The sequence below is a fragment of the Gadus morhua genome, chromosome 11 (assembly GCF_902167405.1).
Source record: "Gadus morhua chromosome 11, gadMor3.0, whole genome shotgun sequence".
NCBI lineage: Eukaryota > Metazoa > Chordata > Actinopteri > Gadiformes > Gadidae > Gadus > Gadus morhua.
The window spans coordinates 24,922,958-24,945,048 of record NC_044058.1 but is presented as its reverse complement, the minus strand read 5'-3'; the positions used below and the strand labels follow the sequence as shown (position 1 = coordinate 24,945,048).

The following is a 22,091-nucleotide window of genomic DNA, read 5'->3' as shown; positions in this document are numbered from 1 at the left end:
TTCATTTCCATTGCTGTGGAGCTTCTGTGAAGGCTAGAGTCTTCTTCATCAGAGCCACACTTTCCTTCACCTTCATTCTTTTCTTGGAGTAATTAATTTCTCTTCATGATATTCCAGATTCGGTAGCCTCTCCCGCTGGGATGACTCAATATTTAATCGTGTATTCGAGTATAGGCCTGTGCTGGCATGCAGTCTGGCCTCAAGTTGTCCTACTTTGGATTCTTCTTCTCAAACCATCCGTTATTACATTTGTCTTGTTCATTCCCGTTATCACATGCAAAATAAAATGCCAGCCACCTCATAGCATTTGGTCTAGTAGGCTATTCCATTGCTTGGAGACCAACCATGGATATTACGTTAAGAATCAGGACAAACTTATTCTGAACAATCCGCTGCTCAATTTCCCCATCATGTATCATGTGTCACTACTAGGCTACTACGACATGCAACGTGATGCATACCAAACGGATTTTAAACAATGCTGGAGGAGCAGGAATGGAAATAGGTGATAGTGAGGTAGGCTGCTACCTCATCATCATGTAGGCTGCTGCTTACTTTAATAAAATATATATGTGTATTATATATATATATATATATATATATATATATATATATATATATATATATATATATATATATATATATATATAAAATATAATAAGTGACTTGTAGCATACCTATAGGTAAACACTGAAAATGCAACTCTAATACCGGTAGTCTAAACTCGTTATTATTTAGGATTATTTTTTTTGTTGATAAACCCAATCCCTTGGGTTCTGTCTCGCCACAGTCAGGAAGGTGAGTCTGCTCAAACGTCATCTCTCGGGTGTCGAGTCTGTCGACGCCCACAAGCACAAGATTACAACTTCGAGCAAGTGCTTCTCAGTTCTCACACATTTACACAGACATGACATAAAGACTGGTGATGGAGGACATAACCTCGAATTTATTCTTTGCTCTTCTCGTCATAAGTAAGTACGCTGCTTGATCACGAGTTTATTTTGAAGAGCTTACTTTGCGGAGTTTTCTGAGCGTCGATGGCCCCAAGAATGCAGCCATCGACGTGGTGTTAATTCGGTAGTTGGTCTGGCGCACCTATGCACAAAATATCACGTTCCTTGCTGAAGAAGAGAGTTTACTGCAAGTGGGGATATTGAGCGCGTTGTATATTTCATGTCTCGGCAGTGTGTATGGCAATGCTTTGTGTGGTTATGATTATTGTGTTATGTATCCCAACGTTTCATCTTTGCTTTAGCTGGATTGAGGGATTAGAATTAGAAAATACCCTTTCTATCTATATCGTTTTAACAACATTTATGACTTGCTATCTATATGTCGTTGTTAATATAGGCCTACGTTGCAACAGATAATTGTAATAATAACTCATTTTGTAAGTAGGCTACATTGTAAAATTGTTAGAGTAACGTTTGTCATATTCTATTGAAGGAGTGGTTTGCAGTGTGTTAAAGTGCAAATTTCCGACCTGGTATAAGTTACCAGGAGAAAAGTTTTCTCAATCAAAGTTCTTCCGAATCCATCGGCCATTCGCATACCAGTGATTTATCCTTTTAAAACACAGTTGTGCAGGCGAACCAGGCATGTTGCAGCTTGCGCAAAGCAATGATGGTGCTGGTAATGATGGTGCAGCAGCACACACGCACTGGGGAGAATTCCGTGCCCTGAGGGCAACCAGTTGTCTATCAACTTTGGATTTTGCCTATGATCAATTGTTTATAGCCCGTACAAACAACGTTTTAAGCTTGTGGGTCTGTTTCTTGGTGGTCTGACAAAATCCCAAAGCTATTTAATCGCTAAAGCTTCCCCAAAGAAAACCAAACTCATGACAGAGGGCTATTTGGCCTACTTGTGTCGCCACCTCCGCGGCAGCCTACATGTTCATTTGACATTTAGATTAAAAATAATAGATCCAATACACCAAATGTTCTTCCCCCTATCGTTATTTCTCACACTTTAGGGATCGATCCCTTATGGATAGGCTCATTATAACGGTCAGTTATGAGGAGGATGCGATTATCGTCGGATAATGATTTCAATACCCCTACAGTGTCAAAGCATTGACTCTTTTCTTTAGTTGACAGGATCTGCAGCACTCAGTCATTCAACATTGGCACGGCGGATCCCAAGATTTTCAGCGGACGCGTGGAAGAAGAGTTTGGCTACACTGTCCAACAGTTTAAAAACCATCAAGGGAAATGGTATGAATCCAAGTTTATCTCAATGTCACCGATGTATGTAAAAAATAGTTATTGAAGATTTATAACATTTTGTTAATTGATGTTATCGCCTACTGTTGGATGACCGAAGGTCTTTATTTTCATCGATGCTATAATGCATGTCATGCCAATGAGAACAATCATTGTATACTGATATTTTATCAGAAAATGTCATATATGACAATGTCAATGGCCTGTTAAAGCAACTTGGGGATTTGTTCCTGAGGCCAGTGAAATTCAAATTCCCCTAATCCTACCCACTAGAAATACCAAACAATGCCACATCCTATTCCACTTCCTAGAGTTCAGTCAGATGCATACGTAGGGAGTGATTCATAATGAAGTCGAAAAGACACATTCATACATCTGTACATTTCCTAGCTAAAGTCTTCCACTAGATTGTCAAGTTTAGAAAGAAGGAAGTAATAAACGTGTACAATTTTCTTAAGACATCATTACTAATTCTGTCAACAACACTCCCTCCCTGCCTCCCTCTCTCCCTCTACTTCCCCTTCACTCTCTCCATCAGGCTGTTGGTGGGTGCCCCTTGGGGTGGATTCACCAGAAACAGGAAAGGGGATGTTTATAAGTGTCCTGTCTCAGGTCCCAGCACCAGCTGTGACGAGCTCCGGCTGCATGGTGAGCAGAACCTGCTGTATACTAAACTCACCTCAGTCCGTACCAATTATTGCACATCGGGTTATTTTCTCAAAGCTCACAGTCATTGCAAGAAAGAAGTTATTGAGTGCTCTGTGAGTTTATTAGAGATAGGCCAACCTCCAAAGCCTAACCGGGTTAATATTGGTCTGATTTTAGTCAGACAGTGGTTAAGACAGCCACTAAAGTAGCAAGTAGCCAGCCAGTAAAATCCTACATTTAAAGGCACGACCCTCAATTAGACAGCATAAATTATGAGCTTATTATGTGTGGCAAAACAAACTCTGCAATAAATGTTGAACGCACAACGTCTTTCACTGCCCTCAGATGACATGATTATTCCAAATGTGAGGAACGTTGACACAAACATGAGTCTGGGTTTGACTCTTACCCGGATGCCAGAAACAAAGGGTTTGTTGGTAAGTCTGTGTGTGTGGGTGTATGTGTGTGTGCGTGCGTGTCTGTGTACTTGAATGTTTGTGTGAGGGGAATTTTCCCAAATATCCAAAGATATTGGATGCTACAATACCCTAAGATGTTTCCACCTTACATGTGTACTCTCTCCCGAGGGTCTGTGTAACAGACGTGTGGTCCACTCTGGGCTCAGCGCTGTGGCAGTCAGGACTACTACCCAGGAGTGTGTGCAGAACTCAGTCCGCTCTTCAGAGCCCAGCCCCCCTTCTCCCCTGCTGTCCAGCGTAAGACCACCTTTAATGCTATGAATGCTTAAACATGGGTGAGTAAGGAAAAGATTTGTCAAAGGACAAACCGTAGTCAGCACTTGGTACACAAACTCACCATGGTGTCGGCCAGGGCCGAAGCTCAAGGCCCAGTTTGGCCTTCACCGAAAGTGGGTTGTTTATTTATTTGATTTGATTTGAGGTTCATCAGGGACACAACAACGTCAATCAACATTTTAGTTGACACTTCAATGGTGAAGTGTCGAAATAGAGGCTTATTTACATCTGTAGTTACATTTATATATAAATACATTTATAACCAAAGTTGCGGGAAATTACGTCATTGCAGCAAGGAAATTGTTTATAATGCCCCACTGATCATCGCCTGGCACTTCTTGTAACCTAGCATCAGAAATACAAACATCCTTAATTTGGCATAGCACATATATAGTGTCGCTTCTCACATGACAGTCTGAGACAGTGAGAGGCGAGAGCCGAAGTGAATGTTGAACTTCGGATTGTGAAACAAAATAGACAAATTGTACTTGTGTATACACAAGTGGTTAGTGTTTGAGTTACTATTCCTAAATTACTGTTCAATGTCCCTTAGTAAAGGGAAGGTGGGTTTCCAAATATTGTTAAGTATTTATGTATATTAAGTCCAATATATATGTATATATATTTAAAACAATGTAAATAAATATAAAGTCCAGTATATTGTTGAATAAGGATGGAAAGAAAAAATGGTGGGTGACTGTCTCTAAAGAATGATACTGCAGCAACCTGTTGCAAATGTGGGTTTAAATGATGGTCAGGTCTCGGCTTAGCCAACACCATGACGCATCTTACTTCTCACGCTACTTCCAAATTGCAAATAAGTTACACTTATAACACACTCTGGTCGACGATATTGACTGGCGGCCAGCTGCCAGTTACCATTCCCTGGGGGAGGTTCCAACAGACAGTAGTCTCTACTGCTGCTTCCTCGTTATGCCCACCACACACATCTGTTGTGGGTCCTTTGGTTGAGCTGTCACGCCCCCCCTGTTTGCATCCAATGCCATGCTAAGGGACCCTACCACCACTCATGTATAGGCACTTTGTCTTTTAATACAGATAATATTGATGATCACAAATTCAGATACAGATACAGATAATGCTGATGGTCAAGCATATATAAATACAGATAATATTGAGGGTCCAAACTTAAACAGATACAGATTACATTGATGGTCAAACATTTACAGATACAGATAATATTGATGGTACCACATATTCAGATACAGATTACATTGATGGTCCACCATAGTATACAGATAATATTGATGGTACCACATATTCAGATACAGGTGACATTGATGGTCCAACATAAACAGATACAGATTACATTGATGGTCCAACATAAACAGATACAGCTAACATTGATGGTCAAACATATACAGATAGACATAATATTGATGGTCAAAACAATCAGATACAGATAGTGGTGTCACTGCACATCCCTAGTGTCCATGTTACTATTGTCAGTTCATCAGAATCAGAAGGCTTTATTGCCCTGTGAGTTTGCACATACAAGGATTCTTTTCTGGTATCTTACCAAGTACAAAATACCCTTTAACTGCAAGTGGCCTTTCAATAAGTATCAAATGAATAAACTATACCATATAGAAAAATCGAGATGTGCACGAGGTCAAAGGTGTACATCTCATCTACGATCGCGCTCATATCATGATTTTATCTACCTGTCTTTCCATCTGTAGCTTGCGGGGGTCCTATGGACATTGTGATCGTTTTGGATGGTTCCAACAGCATTTATCCATGGGAACCAATGAATATGTTCCTTGAGAAACTAATTCCTGCCTTGGACATCGGTCCTCAAAGCACACAGGTCGGATTATTTTCCCTAACAACATTTTATTTCTATATTCATTTTACGGGTCGTGCATTTTTGCCTATTTACACCCAGTGGTTCGTCCACCCTTTCAGGTCAGTGTCATTCAATATGGGGTGACTCCCCAATTTGAATTCCGACTGAAGGAGCACAGAACCAAAGAACGTCTCCTTGCTGCAGTTACCAATATCCGTCAGATGTTTGGAGACCGCACCAACACCTTTGAAGCCATCAAATACGCAAGGTTGGCTTCTCCTGGCTTCTATGACGTGAAATCATGGGTACACAATCAAAAGAACGTATGAAAGAGTCGGATGACTGATACCTCATAATTCTAATGCTCGTATGAACTCTCAAATCAAAGGGAGAACTATCGATTGTACGACTTGAGTTTCAAGAAATGACACTATAATGTCATTTTTGTCACACATCAATGAGTGCCAATGTATAAAGCTGTGGGGAGGGAAAAGCAACGGTCTGCACATGGAAACCAGGAACCAAAATCCATTCTCTCCCTCAGCAAGCAGGGCTTCGATCCGGCGAGCGGGGCCCGTCCGGGGGCCGCCAAGGTGATGGTGGTGGTCACCGACGGCGAGTCCCACGACGAGGAATTAAGAGCCAACGCCATTGAAGAGTGTGAGAAACTAGGAATCACCCGCTTTGCCATCGCTGTAAGTCGTGAACCCCGTAGACCGGGCTCTTGCTCGGCCGTTGTAAACGCCTCCATTCTGAAGCCGTCTGCATTCAGATAACAGTAAGATTGACTGATTGTCGGATTGAAGTCTATAAACGACTCTTGCGCCTGGCGCAAATCTAAAAAGGGTAGGTCTGAAGTAGCCTAATTACCCTCAGGTGTGGTTTGAGCGTAACGACGTGCAATAAACCAATGAGAGTGCCATCTCCCATCCCCTTTAAGAGCCATGAGCGCATTTGAATCTGACGAGTTGATATTTTGACAGCGCGTCTGCAGTCTCCGATGAGACAGATGCATGACTACATGAATTTCAAACTTCAAACGGCTCAGTTTATGGCAAAATAATATGGCCTAATTCACCCATGGAATAGCGTTTTCTTCCACAACTTCAGAATCACTGAGTCCTCAAATAAATTTCGGCAAAGAAAACTTAACACACATATGAAATGCCGTAACTGGTTCTATTTAATGATATACGCAATACATTAACAAACATCGCTTCTTACCAGTATTGTATGCATTATCGTTATCGACTTGTGTTCCTAATATGCATGTGTCCCCCAGTTAATATACATTGCCATGGACTGTATTGTGCGTTACGTGTTTAGTTTGCGTGTGTTTAAACAGATGGACGCACACACGCGCGCCCGCTTTCATTCATTATTTTACACATACACTCACGCGCGCCCGCATTCATTCATTCTTTTTAACACTCACTCGCGGTAAAACAATGTTTTCTCTTGATCAAATACTCATCAATCCTAAAAGTTATAGGCATGTACACGATGTCTGTGTCAAGAAAATATGTGTTATCTGTACAGTGTTTGCAGATGCATTGATTTAAAAGCACAACTTATTCATCATTCCCTAATTTACAGGCGCGTGGCGGTGGTGGGAAAAGAACGTTCTGCGCCAGTTGCAAACTAGCAACGACACATGCGTCAGTGTAGAAAGTCAATTGCGCCAGATGCAATATAGGGCCCTGAATCTGTTTGCACTGCTGGTTCAATCAGAAACAACCATGTCCCTGTATACATGACCAACACTATTTCGTCATTTAGCATTGAAAAAGGAATTATATTAATAAGTGAATATTCATTTATATACATGCCATTAACGAGAAGGAAGGAAGAAAGGTGCTCAATGACGCTTACAGCTAGACTATGGGTATTTGATTTCAAACCCCTTTCAGCCAGGAGTCATTCACCTTTAGCTATAGACGGGAATGAAAGGGTTATTTTCTTTCATTACTTTGATTTAATGTAAAGATGATGATAACTGGAGGTCCTTTAGGTGTGTACTGATTTCTGCTCTTTCTTCATCTTTTCTTTCCGTGTTGTAGGTACTTGGCTACTACATAAGAAACAACATTGACACAAAAAACTTGATTGCTGAAATCAAGTCAATTGCCAGTTTACCTGTGGAGAATTTCTTCTTCAATGTGTCTGAAGAGGCAGCACTTTCGAAGATTGCTGGGGCCCTGGGAAACCGTATCTTCAACATAGAGGGTAACACTTTAACCTCCCCCTTCCTGTCATTATATATGCATGTAATTGTCTTTGACCAAAAAATGCCATTTGACCTAGGCATGTGGAAACAAGCCTCCCATTGTGCTGAATCCCAAGAGGAAACTCATGAGAGACACAGTGGCATTCAGGCCTTTTGGGGAAATCTAGCATCTCTCATATTCCTGAAATATTTCCCTGCTGACACAACCCTGTCCCCCTTTTTACCCACAAGGCACTGGGAAAGGCGGGGACAATTTCCAGATGGAGATGTCCCAGGTTGGGTTCAGCGCTCACTACACACCTAAACAGGTACCGTGGCAACGACTTGTAAACCTTCCTATATATTACATGTTTTTTTCTTGTTTAGTGTGCAACATTTCCAAGTTTTAGAAAAGAGGCCGCATGGAGACAAGCCCTTAATGTTTTTAGATATTCTTCAAATTTGAAAATTTGCCTTTCTAAACATTAGTATTGGCTCTTTTGATAGCGCTGAGAAATGTTCCAAAATGTGACCCTCTATTGTCTTCTTCATGTGTCTCTGTGCCTTTAAGTTCACTAGGACCCCAGGAATGCTGGAACACATGTACTGTACTGTAATAAACTGTCTGTATAGGTATGGTATTTATTGTTCTCCACCCTGACCTACTCTAGAACGTGTTGATGCTGGGAGCGGTGGGGGCGTATGCATGGAGCGGCACTGTCGTACACAAAACTGATTCCAGAGCAGATATCTTGCCCTTTTCCGCCTTTGAGAAAACCCTTCAAGACAGGAACCACAGCTCCTTACTGGGTATGCAGTAGCACACCATTCACCTCTTTATGAACTTCCTCATCAGACACTGAGCGTATTGTTTTTAGCTCAGTTAGATTGGTTAGTTCGTTTACTTCCTATAAAGTACCTTGAGTTCACTTCCGAAATTCTTAGATCTGTCTGCAATTAAACTTAATTAGTTAGTTAAAACAATACACCCCCTTAAGTAACGTCGGACAAATAAGGTGCAAATAAGGTTAAATATTGAATGTCCCAAACACCGCTATTAACATGGTCTTTCAGCAGTCGATCTCGACGCCTGTTATTCAGTGCAGTTGAGTCCACTTGGCCAACGTTTCCATGGTTACACTCCTAGGCTACGCGGTGACCAGCCTCAGCGACGGAGACCGGGTGTACTTTGTGGCGGGCGCACCCCGCTCCAACCACTCCGGACAGGTGGTGGTGTACACCGTCAACAGGCAGAAGAGGGCCACCGTGGTGGACACGGAGAGAGGGAAGCAGGTATGCTGTCAATAGGAGTAGGTTGGGGGGGGGGGGGGGGGTGTGTGGGTGGTGTTTGGGCAGGGGTTGGCTACGGGTCAGTGGCACGCTGCGCTGCCCCATTAGCCGGAAGCTACCCGCTCTGCCGGCTCTCTGGAATGTGCTGCTGTCGCGTTTCACCGTGGAACTCTTTGAGGGGACGGATGGGAGGAGCAGTCACGAGGTCGTCCAGGGAGGCAGGGCTGTTCTCGGCCAGGCTTTGTGGAGTGGAATCTGATACGTCCGGCTCGTCGTCGACTGAGTGTCTAATCATGTATCCTATTTGTATACGTGCAGCGGCACAATGATGCCTTGTTTGAGACTTTTTTCGTTGCTTAATCAATTAAAACTTTAAACTTTTCAGCGTGTCCCAAAAAAACATTACGTGACTTCGCTCGAGAAGCCAAGTAATGCTGTGGTATCACTCATTTAGCGCCCCCATCCTCTTACCGGAATATCCTGCTGTTACACACTTATTTTGCTGGCACGACTTTTTATTTTTATTTTATAGACGACGTTGCCTAAATGTCTTTCTATCTTAAGATCCTCATCGTCAACGTTCCGATGTCAGCGCTACGGGCCGCACATGAGTGGTCTTGTTTTATTGGCATTCCCCGCATCCTACGAGTGCTGATCTGGGGAATTCTTATCTGCTGATGTTGTATGCTGTAACGTCTTGTACGGTAGTCATCACTAGCACTCCATCAGATGACAAAAGGGAATCGGCCAAACCACAGCGGCCGAGAATGTACTTTGGCTGAGCGCCCGTTGAAAGACAACATACAACAATTCACAACCACAACCGCTGAACAAAAGTGCCAGGGGCTTAAGTGCAACATGGAAAATGTATTTCACGGGCAAAGACCTCTCACTTCACATGTACCAAGCAGTCTCTCGGGAGGGGCCTTTCAATGGAGTCCATGAGAGTGCTTCTGAAACATGCATGAAGTCTCAATGCTGCTGCTGATGTCGATGAGTCAACCCGCAGGCTTTCCCGCGTGTTTCAGATCGGCTCCTACTTCGGCAGCGCCCTGTGCTCGCTGGACGTGGACGGGGACCGCACGTCGGACCTCCTGCTGGTGGGAGCGCCCATGTTCATGAGCGAGCTGAAGAAGGAGCAAGGCCGGGTCTACCTCTTCTCCATCACCAAGGTAAGCACGCTGCGCTCTGGACTTTTTTACGCGTGCCTTTAAAGGTGGCCCTTCTATGCTATGCTGTCTGAGACACAGATTGCGTATAAGGCCCCCTCTACAGGTGAGCATAATAAGGATGCAGATGGGGATGTTATGATGGCATTAACATCCCAATTAGTTTGACCATGGGCGCGTCGGAACATGTGAGTGGGGGCCACCAAACTTCTGCCGACACACAACCATAGGATTGTCAGAGCACACTGCCAGAACTCTCTCCCTCTCTGTCTTTCTCTCACAATTATTTTTTTAGTCAAAAGAGCTTTTTAGGTCGGTTAAGTTTGTACAATAAATGGTTAGCAATACAATAAAAGGACGCTTTAAAGTGTATTTACTCTCACTCTCACTCTTGCTCTAAAGGGAATACTGAACGAGCATGGCTTCCTCAGCGGGCCTTCGGCCTCGGAGAATTCCCGCTTCGGGATGGCGATCTCGGCCGTCCCGGACCTGGACCTGGACGGGTTCAGCGACGTGGTGGTGGGAGCGCCGCTGGAGGACCAACACAGGGGCGTCCTGTACGTCTACAACGGGCAGCACAAGACCCTGAACAAGGCCTTCTCACAGGTGGGACGCTCAACACAGTAGAGACACTACAACAGGTTGGAGACCGCAGGTCGGACGCTGGAAGAGGGTAGCAGTCAATCCAAAAGAGACACTACAACAGGTTGGAGACCGCAGGTCGGACGCTGGAAGAGGGTAGCAGTCAATCCAAAAGAGACACTACAACAGGTTGGAGACCGCAGGTCGGACGCAAGAGGGAAGCGAGCAGTGGCTACGATAGAGACACCACAACATGTTCAATACCACACTAAGATAGCATGTCCACTTTATTCGGGGGAGGGGGGGTGCGGTCTGTTGTTAAGATTCGTCTAAGCTGAGCATATATTTACAGTTGAAATAGGAGGTTGGTGGCATGACTTTCATCCAATTAGTGTGAAAATGCCGTTTCCCTTCTACCCCGCCAGAGAATCCTTGGCTCCGAGCTGGACCCCAAGCTGCAGTATTTCGGGAGGTCCATCGACGGCCACGGAGATCTGAACGACGACACCATCCCGGACGTCTCGGTCGGGGCGTACGGGAAGGTGGTGCAACTCTGGTTAGTCTATCAAGCACCCAGACGTCATGACACAACAGGATGCTGACTAAGAATAACAACCTATTTATAATCGACCACTCTTAAGACGCTTTACAACTGCGTGCCTGTGTGTGTGTTTGTGTGTGTTTGTCGTGTGTGTGGGTGTGTTTTTTGGTCTTCAGGTCCTGTGGTCTCGCTACAGTCACGGCCAAAGCCAGCTTCACCCCTGATAAGATCAGTATTCTCAGTAAGCCTTGTCTTATCAGCGGACGAAAGGTGTCCTGTTTCAGCACCAAGATATGTTTCACGGCTGTCTTCAGACCCAAGAACCCGATTGGACCCATCGGTAAATTGCGACACCGATTTCACATCATATTAAACACAATTCATATCTGTCTGTCTGTGACCTTTGCTGTTGCTTTAAATTAGCCCATTTGTTGAATGACACACAATATATTTAATTAAAAACGGTTCACCGTTGTGTGTTGTGTATTTTCTATTGTTGTTCAGATTTGTCCTACAACTTGACTCTGGACGCTGACTTGCAGTCTTCACATGTGACGTCTCGGGGTCTGTTCACGCTGTCGAACGACCGTCTGCTTTCTAGGGATGTCAAAGTATTAAAAGATCCTGTATGTCAAGACTACCAAGTCCTTGTACAGGTATGTACGTCCTCCACATTGTTCATTGTGCCACAATGTAGGCACAAACTGCTTGGCGCCAACCAACTGCATCATTCTGTATGCTCTCTGTGGTTTTGTGTGTGGTCACATTAATCTATAATTAATATCCTAGAATAAATAACTGGGATGCTTTTCACAAATGCAAAAGAAAAAAAGTATGTTTCCAGGAATAAGCGTATCAACAAAAATATATATTTGATAATTTCACACATTTTAAGGATTATTTTTGGACCATTTTCTGCTATTGTGTTGTTGTCTTTCATACACCCAACCGCCTGCCTTTATACATTCTATATGCAGGTATACCTTGAAAAGTTCTTCAAACCCAATGCATTATTATAGTCATTCATTCTCCCTTCTGTCTCCTCCGCTGTAATGCCCACACAGGACACCCCCGACTTTGTGAACTCCATCAGTCTACGGGTGGACGTCGCTCTCCGGCAGAAACACTCCAACCCCGTGCTGGACGTGTTCTCCCCCAGTGCGTGGGAGTTCTTTGTAAGTCTGCACCACAGGAGACGACATCCTTGTTGGTCTTAGTCATCGCTCTTCCTTCTAACTGATTGTAGGAGTCATCGACGAACCCCTCTCCTCACCCATTCAGTTTATGCGGAAGTATGGCCCCTCTCTTTTGCAATCCTGATAAGTTGCCCTGTGTCGCCATAGCAGCGCTGCGCAGAACGTGTGTTCATCCAAGTTACTCATTGTCTCGATTACTAGGTTCACACATCAAAGGCTAACTCCCAGACCGTAGGCGCAAGGAAGTCCCCCCCCCTCCTAGACACACACACAAACACACACACACTCCTTCGGTTTTGGGCGCCCAACTGATAACAACAAAACTGCCATGTTTCTCTTGCTTTTTAATGTAGATCGTGAAGAAGTTATTCTGTTTTGTTACACACACAAAGGAAACTAACAAATAGTTTTTCTTTCTTTTTTCTCAATTCTAAACTTCATTCCCTCTTTCCGGTTGGAGATCCCCTTCTTAAAAGAGTGCGGTTCGGACAAGGTGTGTGTGAGCGATCTGTCGCTGAGTGTGAAGAGGGGGCCAGAAGTGCCAAGGTGAGTCATACCTGGGTCCGTCCGCGACCTGCTGCTCACTCTTAACACTGTTACCCTCCCCCCATGAGAAGTGTAGCCAAGGCTTGTCCTGGCTTGTTGTGATAGGACCAATGAGTCAACAATCTCTTCTATACGATGTCGGGAACTTTGCTTTTCAAAGTAAAAGTCTGGGTATTTGAAGCACAGGCATGATTGTAAGAGATTACTGTTATTTGTTGGGTGCAATGTCCTTGTAGGTCAGAGGTACATGATTATGCACCTAGTTTAAACATTTATTTAACATTTAAAATGTGTTATATGGACCCTAGTTCTCTTTTTCTGAATATTATTACATTGGGATCTTTTTTTATCATTCGGTTTAAACAAGCAAGATAATTGGTCGAGTTTCTTCCAGCAATGTGGCAATATGTGTGATTGGGCCAATAGTGTCACACCCTGTTTGACATTCACTAGGGAAATATTATTCATTGGCTATGTTGGATTGTGGTCTGCCTTAGCTGTGAATTTATGACAGTGAGTTTAGTCCCAGCGGTTGCCTTTGTATTTTAACCACTCGGGTTAATAAATGGTTGGGTTGGGATGACCTTGTGAACTTAGAATCAAAGCATCAGATGTGTACAGTGACTCTTAAAAAAAGAAACTTTATGATTGAGACTCTTAAATAAAACCATAAACAAGTCAGACTTCATATGACCACAGTGAATACAAGACAAACATATAAACTGTTCAATCTGAAATTGATTAAATTCTTACGGTTTTAATGATTAAAATCAACTTCACGTAACGTCTGCACCAAGCCGACCAGTCGGACCATTATATTGTGTGCAAATAAGGCTTGGGGTTTTAGTTGTGGTGGGAGTCTTTAAGTGGTGGATTTATTAGCACTGGCGGGACTTGAACATGTTCTTCCTATTGGTTATGAGTTTAAGTCTTGAAGGAAAGAGTGCATAGGAAAGTAAACACATTTTACTTTCCAGATAAATAACACCAACAGCACACAACCATTCAAAACCACCTCCAGAGATGGTGCACGCTACATTCAAATGCAGACGAGATATGTCGTCGTCTGAATTTCTCATGTAAGCAGGGTCATGCCATGTTCAAGACAGACAGTTGGACAGAAATCTGACACTTTGTTAATACTGATTCTTTCTTTCTTTTTATTTATTATACAGGAAAGTATTAGAAGTAACAAAGTTACAATATAAAACGGGCCTGTCTCAGTAAAATAAATGATTTCCAGCGGGTTCCTGTTCTGCAGCACATGTAACATGTAACAGGGACAAGGCACATCACACGTCACATTTACATGCAACACATAACAGGGACATAGCACGTCAGACATCAGTAGGACAATCATACGGACAGCAGACTGAGCATAGAGAGTGATCTAAGTCAGTGTTTGCAAGTGTATGTGGTAAGGAGTAACAGTTTATATGCTTTTTTTGAACTGTGTGATGGATTGTAATACTCTAATGTGATTGGGAATGCCATTCCAGACTTTGGTGAAAGTATGGATGAAGGACCTCTGTCCATAGCCGCTATTGAAAGCGGGCACTGGGTGGAGGGCCATGGAGACAGATCTAGTGACTCGCACTTGGGGCATGTTATGGGTTGGTAAGAGGGAGATGAGTGTTTGTGAGGTGCTGTGTTGGAGTTGAAAATAAAATGTGATAGCATGACTGTAAATATTTTTTTTACATGCATCATCTGAGGTCCAACAGTCCTTGTATGTTATAGCAGAACTTCTTGCGGTACACGGCACAGAGCCTGGGAAAGAAACCAGAGACTGCATGGGGCGGAGTGATGCCTTGTTTTCTGTCTGGTTATAGATAATAATAAATAATAATACATTTAATTTAGAGGCGCCTTTCAAGGCACCCAAGGTCACCTTACAGCGCAGAAAATCCTCATAAATCGTTAAAAACAAGACATTGTGGAAACAAAACAAACAAACAAGACAGTGATCAGTTAGACGTTGTGTGCGAGTTTGAACAGGTGAGTTTTGAGTTGTGACTTGAAGGTTGTAATGGGGTCTGACTGTTTTATGTGTGGGGGAGGGAGTTCCAGAGCCCGGTTATGGAGGTGTTCATCATCAGAAGACTAATTTCTGCGAGTAGATGAGGCTTTCAGGAGTGGATTATGTATACACAAATATTGTGTATTTTTACAGTGGCCAGTCTAGACGGTGTTGCCACTTCTTTACAGTTTACTCCTGCTAGCCAAGTACGTTTTTCCACAATAACACCCTTTTTTATCCTTGCCTCCAGCAACATGATTGGTTGAAACAAATATGAAGTGAAAGAAAGAGAAAAACCGGATGCAACCTGTCTGCAATCAGACTGTAGTTCTAAATCTGAAGTCCGATTTATGAGACTTTCAATGTAAAATACAGACACTATAATGTGAGGTCTTATGGTTTCAGTTCGGGCCCGATGTTGGTCAGCTACAACAAACGAGTGTCGTTTGAGGTGGCTGTGAAGAACAAGCTGGAGAACGCCTATAACACACAGCTGCTGGTCAAGTACTCAAGCAGCCTCTTCTACGCCTTCGCCTCCAGCCCAGTGAGTTACAATACGATGCACAACGCTTCAACAACCAATACCAGGATACTGTTGCATTTCCTGTAAAAGTGGAAAGGAATGAACTAATCTGAATTAGTACTGTATATCCACCTTTATCCAACTCCTAAAGGGCCAGTGAACCGATAGTTTTTTGTTTTAAACATGGTAATATGTCCTTCTGTAGTCATCAACATAGTAGTCTATGCAATCTTGTCATAAATAATTAAAAGTATTTCTGATAAAAAAATAATTTAATCTGCAGTTATCAATTACAAAAGTACAAATATACCACAAATTTAAAAGTGATTCATGGTTGCCATAACTCTGCTAAACTATTCTAAAACCAAACGTTCTTTGTTTGTGGATTCCCAGAAGGACGGTACGTCTGTTATCTGTACCTCCACAACACAAGAGATGCTTGTTGCTTGCCAAGTAGGATACCCCGCTTTAAAAACTGGCCAAGAGGTACGAACAAGAAACTATTACGTTTAAAATGTATGTGACTTAAAGAGTTTGTTTTTATTGACGTCAAATATTCTTGTGTTATGGCTTCCTAATAATACACGGCTTCATATTGTTTGCCCCAGGTACAATTTCTGATTCATTTTGACTTCAACCTTGACGAATTACATAGGCAAGCAGAGGTGATCTTTGAAGTGAAAAGGTACGCCATCATTGACCTACTATTGTCTATAGTTCTTTGTCGTAGTTTGGGGGAATAGGGAATTAATTACGTCTTCTGTTTGTTTACAGTGACAGTAAGGAAGACAGACCTTCAGACAACAAAAAAGACATATCAATATCTCTCCAGTATGATGCTGGACTTACTTTGTCCAGGTGATTAAACCCCCAAAAAATCCTGTCAATTTTTTTTTTTATTATACATCATTAATTATACTCAATTATTATTTACGATATAATTATGACTATTAAATAATTGATCGAGTGATTGTGAGTGAATATTTAAAATATTTAAATAAATAAGGTAAATAAATAAAAGTAAACTTGAAAACTTTTTCAGCCAATATTGTATGACGGCAAATTACTAACATCTAAATAACATCTTCATTTGTATTTTGTAAATTTCCAGGCAGTCAAATATCAATTTCTACGTTGTAAACCAAACCACTGCTGTGCAAACTGAGCTGAAGTCCCTCAATGACATCGGCCCTGAGTTTCAATTCTCTGTCAAGGTACGGTCAGCAGATCTTCTCTTAAAGGGGACATATTATACCACCAGGTGGGAGTGTGATTAGCCATTACAAATTGCACATTTTCAAAACGGCTTGTTATGGCTAATCACACTCACACCTGGTGGCATAATATTTCCCCTTTAAACAAACTAGCACTCTCTTACTTTACACAGGTTTTAAACAGACACATTCTGTCCCTTGTGCACACAGATCTCAACAGATAATTTCCCTGTGAACCTGCTGTACCTGACAATAGCTATTCCCATGACAACCAAAGCTGGAAATCCAGTGCTCTATATCACCGGCTTGAAGACACAAGCAGTGAGTAACAGTACTTCTATAGTTTCCTTGTCCGTGTAAGTCCTTATGCATGTATTCATGTTATATATATCAGATCCCTATTTATATATGGGAATTAACGCTTCCATTTGTCATTCCAATGGAAGAATGCTTTTGTGTTTGCACACAAGAGAAGATCCATGATCAGGTGGTTTTAGGTTTCGGGGAGGTTGAGTGAATTGTGAAGTTAACTGTAGCATGACCTAACCCAGTCTGGACCCACACAGGGAGGTTCCACCAGCTGTGATTCCAGGGAACTCGTCGACCCGCTGAAAATCGGGGGGAAACCCAACAAAGTCTCCTTCACCAAGGAGACTCTGAGGGACCACACAGGGATGGTAGGTCCGCTGCATGGTCCAACCATGTTGGATTAAATGACACCTTCGTAAGGATGGTCCAACCATGTTGGTTAAAATGACACCCTCTTAAGGATAATACCTCTGTGTGGATTTATATTACACCTTCTTTAAGTTGGTATAGAAAACGTGAATGTTGGTGCCTGATGATTTTAAATAAAATGAATGACTTGATGACTTACAGGCCTGTGAAGAGACTAACTGCCACGTTGTCAAGTGCATCCTGAAAGACTTGGAGCCCAAAAACCACTACTATGTCAACGTGACAACAAGGATTTGGAGTGGCACATTTTCTTATGTAAATATATGTAATAATCAATAGTTATTTATTATTCTATGATTAGAATTATATATAATAAGGACATTATAAGTATTATATAGGATATATTTGGATATTTTTATTTTATACACATAATATATATATATGTGTGCATATGTATGTGTGTGTATGTATGTGTGTTCGTGTGTGTGTGTGTGTGTGTGTGTGTGTGTGTGTGTGTGTGTGTGTGTGTGTGTGTGTGTGTGTGTGTGTGTGTGTGTGTGTGTGTGTGTGTGTGTGTGTGTGTGTATATGAATATGTATATACTCTGTGTTAACATACACATGTTTGAACGAACATCCTGTTTCACACAGGCTACGTTCCAGACTGTTGACCTGACCTCTATGGTAGAGATTGAGAGCTCCCAGCCCGATCTCCTCCTCATCAAACACAGGAAGTTATCAGTAAGACCAAATTGGATTCTTTTTCGTTAATCAAATGCAAATGACATTGTTTTTAAACTATTGGTGAAATAAGGTTAAAAAAATTATGCAACAAAATATAATCGAGTTAAGTTTGTTCTCGGTTTAATTTATGAAAGACAGTCGACATAGTGTGTAGACAGTGTTATTTTGTTCGCTCAAAAGCATGTTCCCTGTATCCTAATTCATGCAATGAATAATGTTATGGTCAATTAAGTTTTCATCTGATGCATGTTGATGTTGTTTCCTCATGTTACTCATTTGAGAGAGTAATTAATTATTTAAAAGTGAACCAAACAATCACCAAATAAAACAAATATCTCGCTTTTCTCCTGTCTTCTCCTTTTCTACCACTAGGTGACAGTAACGGTCAGTAAACCCGGAGAGATTGCTGATGTTCCTATCGGGGTCATAGTGGGCAGTATTATAGGAGGGCTACTGCTGCTTGCACTTGCTGTTGGTCTGATGTGGAAGGTGGGTATTTATGAATGCTCTCCCAAAATCTGTATTTTTTTTGTTTGGATAATGTATATCAATTCATTAGAGCTTGTGAATCAGACAAAAAAAATCTGCTCTGGTAAATGTATCTGACCCCCCTCCCATTCAGACCGACTTTCCAGCTGACCTGACCCGGGGAGGGCAAATCACAACCGTTTGAATGATATGGGGTGGGGTTGATACGTATATGGGAGGGTCGTGAGGCATTTTCGGCTGCCGCTAATGTGTCACACGTTTCGTTGCGCTGATTGGTCTGTCCCTGTTGATAATGCTCCTTGAATCGAAAATGAACAGAGAGATCCAGACTCATTTGCATTTGCAAATTGTTCAGGCAAAATTATTTATGGTCCAACCTTGACTTACCTTACGTTTTTAAATGCCTTATCACAGTAGCAGAAAAAAAACACTGAACCTAATAATTGTCAAGGATTGTTTGATTGGGTTTAGGTTTAGGTTTTGGTTTTAGGGTTAGGGTTTGGTTTTAAAGTTAGGGTTTGGTTTTAGGATTAGGGGTTGGCAATAAGAGATGGTGTTAGGTTTGTTGTAAGGGTTTGGTTTAGGGTGAGGGTTTGGCAATAAGAGATGGGGTTAGGGTTTGTTGTTACGGTTTGGTTTTAGGCATCCCGACTTTATCCAAACACTTTTAATCCAATCAATTATCTTTGTTTACTTCCCTAGTTTGGCTTCTTTAAAAGGAAATACAAGAAGATGCAAACGGATGCGGCTGAGGAGATGGAACTCAACGCACCAGAAGATGAGGGAGACCTGTGAGACGACGGAGAACACGTTCTGGGTTGGATTCCATCGGAGCTCCCCACAGGTTGTGTGGTACATGTAGCCAAGACAAAGGCTTAATAAAGGAACGTTGTACAATTGGATTCGAGGCAAACCAGTGGTAAACATGAGGGTTCTGTCGACATGTCTGCGGGGCTGAAGGATGCTCCAGATCTGTGGATGAACTGCTGTTCATTGTAGCGGTCTTTCATCTTGATTGTATGTTGTTACATTGATGCAAAGCACTTGATTTTCAAGGTGTATGTTTTTTTGTTATTTTGGTCAAACAATTGTGTTCGATTTTTTTTCACGTCAAAATTACAGGGATTTAGATGCATTTATTCAACTTTAGGCAGAATACTAGTCAGTTTAAAAAATCTATGCATAACCAAATGGCATACCATCAGAAAAGTGCATAGAACCAATGTATCAAAACTAACATTAAGATAGTATAGCTTTAAAAAAAAAAAAAAGATAAAATACACACGGCACACAGCTGCAAATGGGGAATAACGAATATTTTTACAAAGTGAATATATTTGTGTGCAATAGCTTGCGACTACTGTTAACCAAGTCTGCAAGTATTTTTAATTGAGAAAGTATTGTATAGTCGAGTATTTCTGCATTGAGAAAATGTATTTTACGACCTTTTTTATTATTATTTTTTCCTTTTTTTACATTTTTAATTAAAGGTACAGGTTTGGAATGTTCTGCTAAATATTTTTGTAAATATTGTTGAATTCTACAGCATAATAACATGATAATGTGTTGAGAGTTGAGAGAATTTTTCTTTCAATGTATAATGGTTGTTCCCCTCAACTCTTAAAATTATTTAAGTTGTAACATTATTAGCTGACCCAAGTTTTGTAAATCTAACTTTTTCTTTTAATTCACATATTGAACTGCAAGGGGCCAACAACAGTAAACTCTGTACTTCTTTAAGAAACTGCAGCCAATACAGCTCTCTTGGTGTCCAAAGTAGCCTCACCATTTGGGTGTTTTTGTTATTATGCAATATTTGCAAAATGGAGGTGAGCTAATCTCATGTAGAGACAATGAAAACAATTGTTAAATTGCTTCATTTTGTTCAATTGTGTGCAGTTTTCTATTTCAAACTGGAATTATCTCCCAAAAATCTGATGTGAATTGTTTTAAATATTTTTAAATGTATAATAAATAACTGAATACTTAAGCACCACCTTCCACTTTTCAAGATGTTGGCAAAAATTGCAAACATTTGGCATTATTTATCAATTGGAATAGCTTGTCTGATCGATTGGATCATGCATCTATCAAAATCCAGCCACACTGCAGTAATCTGCGGCCTCGTTTGTATGGCCTCTCCACTAGATGTCAGTGGAGTACAGACGTAATACTAAGTTCTAGCAATTCATTCTTCACTTTTAGTTGACTGCTCCTAATATGCTCCATGCTCCATATTATCAAGTCTAGGATTAGGTATTTTATCATTTCAGTTCAGGCATTTTTCGTTGGAATCGTGTTTTTTACTAACAGATAGGCCTACGCCTACCCCCTTCGGCCCTAATGGAGTCCTTAGCTATGACAGCAATGGATAATAGTACTATTAATGGCTGCCATGTTTCCATTACTATGAAAAGCAAACACCAATTTGCTAAAGCTAAATGTAACGTTCGCTTTTTCTTTTTAATAGTATGCCTACATGAACTGTTAAAGTAGTAGGCTACACTGTTGATTATTTTTATGAGTATTAAATGTGAATGTACAACTAGGCCTATAGCTCCAATGAACATTTTAAGTGGGATATATATAATAATCCAAGAATTCCCGTATTCATGTTCGTCCACTCATTAAATGGGTCTATCAATTGACCACTAATGTATTCATGAATTATGCTATTTAATCTATAACCAATTGAAATATAAACAAAAGCGTTTTTCTTTTCTAGACTACATTTTGAGGATGAATAAATCTACTTTTTTGTAATTGGCGACAATTGATTCTAAAACATATAGGCTACCCTATTTGTTTATAGTGGGCCTACACATATGTCTTGACATTAAGTGTTAGGCTATCTTATACACATGCAGGGCTACTCCTTGAGTTTCGGACGTATCATTATTTAAATGCCGCGAAAACACATTTTGTTTTTCCCTCCTCCAAATTTGTCCATAAACAGTATTGCAAGCGGTTGTCCTCGCTATAATATCTCCTTAACGAGATCAAAACAAGACGTGTTGACGTTCTGACGCACTGACTCGCGCGTCTAAACAGAGCCCCGCCGCCACGTACGTAAAAACACACTCACACAAACACACGCCCACACACACTACGACGCACGTAGTGGCCACCAATAAAGCGAGCTTTTCACACAACAATCAACATTATGACTGCGCTTCGTAGTTCCAAGAAGCTTTGAAATGTGAGTATTAAGGTCCAGGGATCCAAAACTTTTTGCTTCCTCCAATCGATCAATCACATAGTGAAACCTACAGTTCCAATAAAAGGTCAATTGATTTGTGCTCTCCCGCCACCACAACACACGTCATATCCCGTGTCCCGCTGCAGAGGTCGCCCACGGGCTTCTCGAGTGCCTCGCGTTACATCTCATTCAATGAAACGGAACACCCTGCTCTCCTGACTGAAAAGCCCGTCGGAAACCGGCTTGATTATATTTAA

The 22,091-nt window shown here is 41.6% G+C and overlaps 1 protein-coding gene across 1 annotated transcript; it reads left to right on the top strand.

Annotated features, from left to right (window-relative positions):
* Window positions 1-832: 832 nt before the first annotated feature.
* itga2.2 (integrin, alpha 2 (CD49B, alpha 2 subunit of VLA-2 receptor), tandem duplicate 2) lies at window positions 833-20,628 on the top strand. Its single transcript, XM_030370708.1, has 30 exons — window positions 833-971; window positions 2,093-2,216; window positions 2,764-2,873; window positions 3,219-3,310; window positions 3,475-3,589; window positions 5,332-5,459; window positions 5,558-5,706; window positions 5,983-6,133; window positions 7,499-7,664; window positions 7,897-7,973; window positions 8,316-8,454; window positions 8,792-8,937; window positions 9,963-10,106; window positions 10,506-10,709; window positions 11,111-11,241; window positions 11,403-11,566; window positions 11,731-11,882; window positions 12,291-12,401; window positions 12,883-12,968; window positions 15,394-15,532; window positions 15,905-15,997; window positions 16,120-16,196; window positions 16,286-16,369; window positions 16,623-16,725; window positions 16,936-17,046; window positions 17,292-17,402; window positions 17,605-17,718; window positions 18,054-18,143; window positions 18,519-18,635; window positions 19,338-20,628. Exons 1-30 carry the CDS (start codon window positions 926-928, stop codon window positions 19,428-19,430), a joined length of 3,567 nt encoding a protein of 1,188 aa, XP_030226568.1. The 5' UTR covers window positions 833-925; the 3' UTR covers window positions 19,431-20,628.
* The last annotated feature ends 1,463 nt before the right edge of the window (window positions 20,629-22,091 follow it).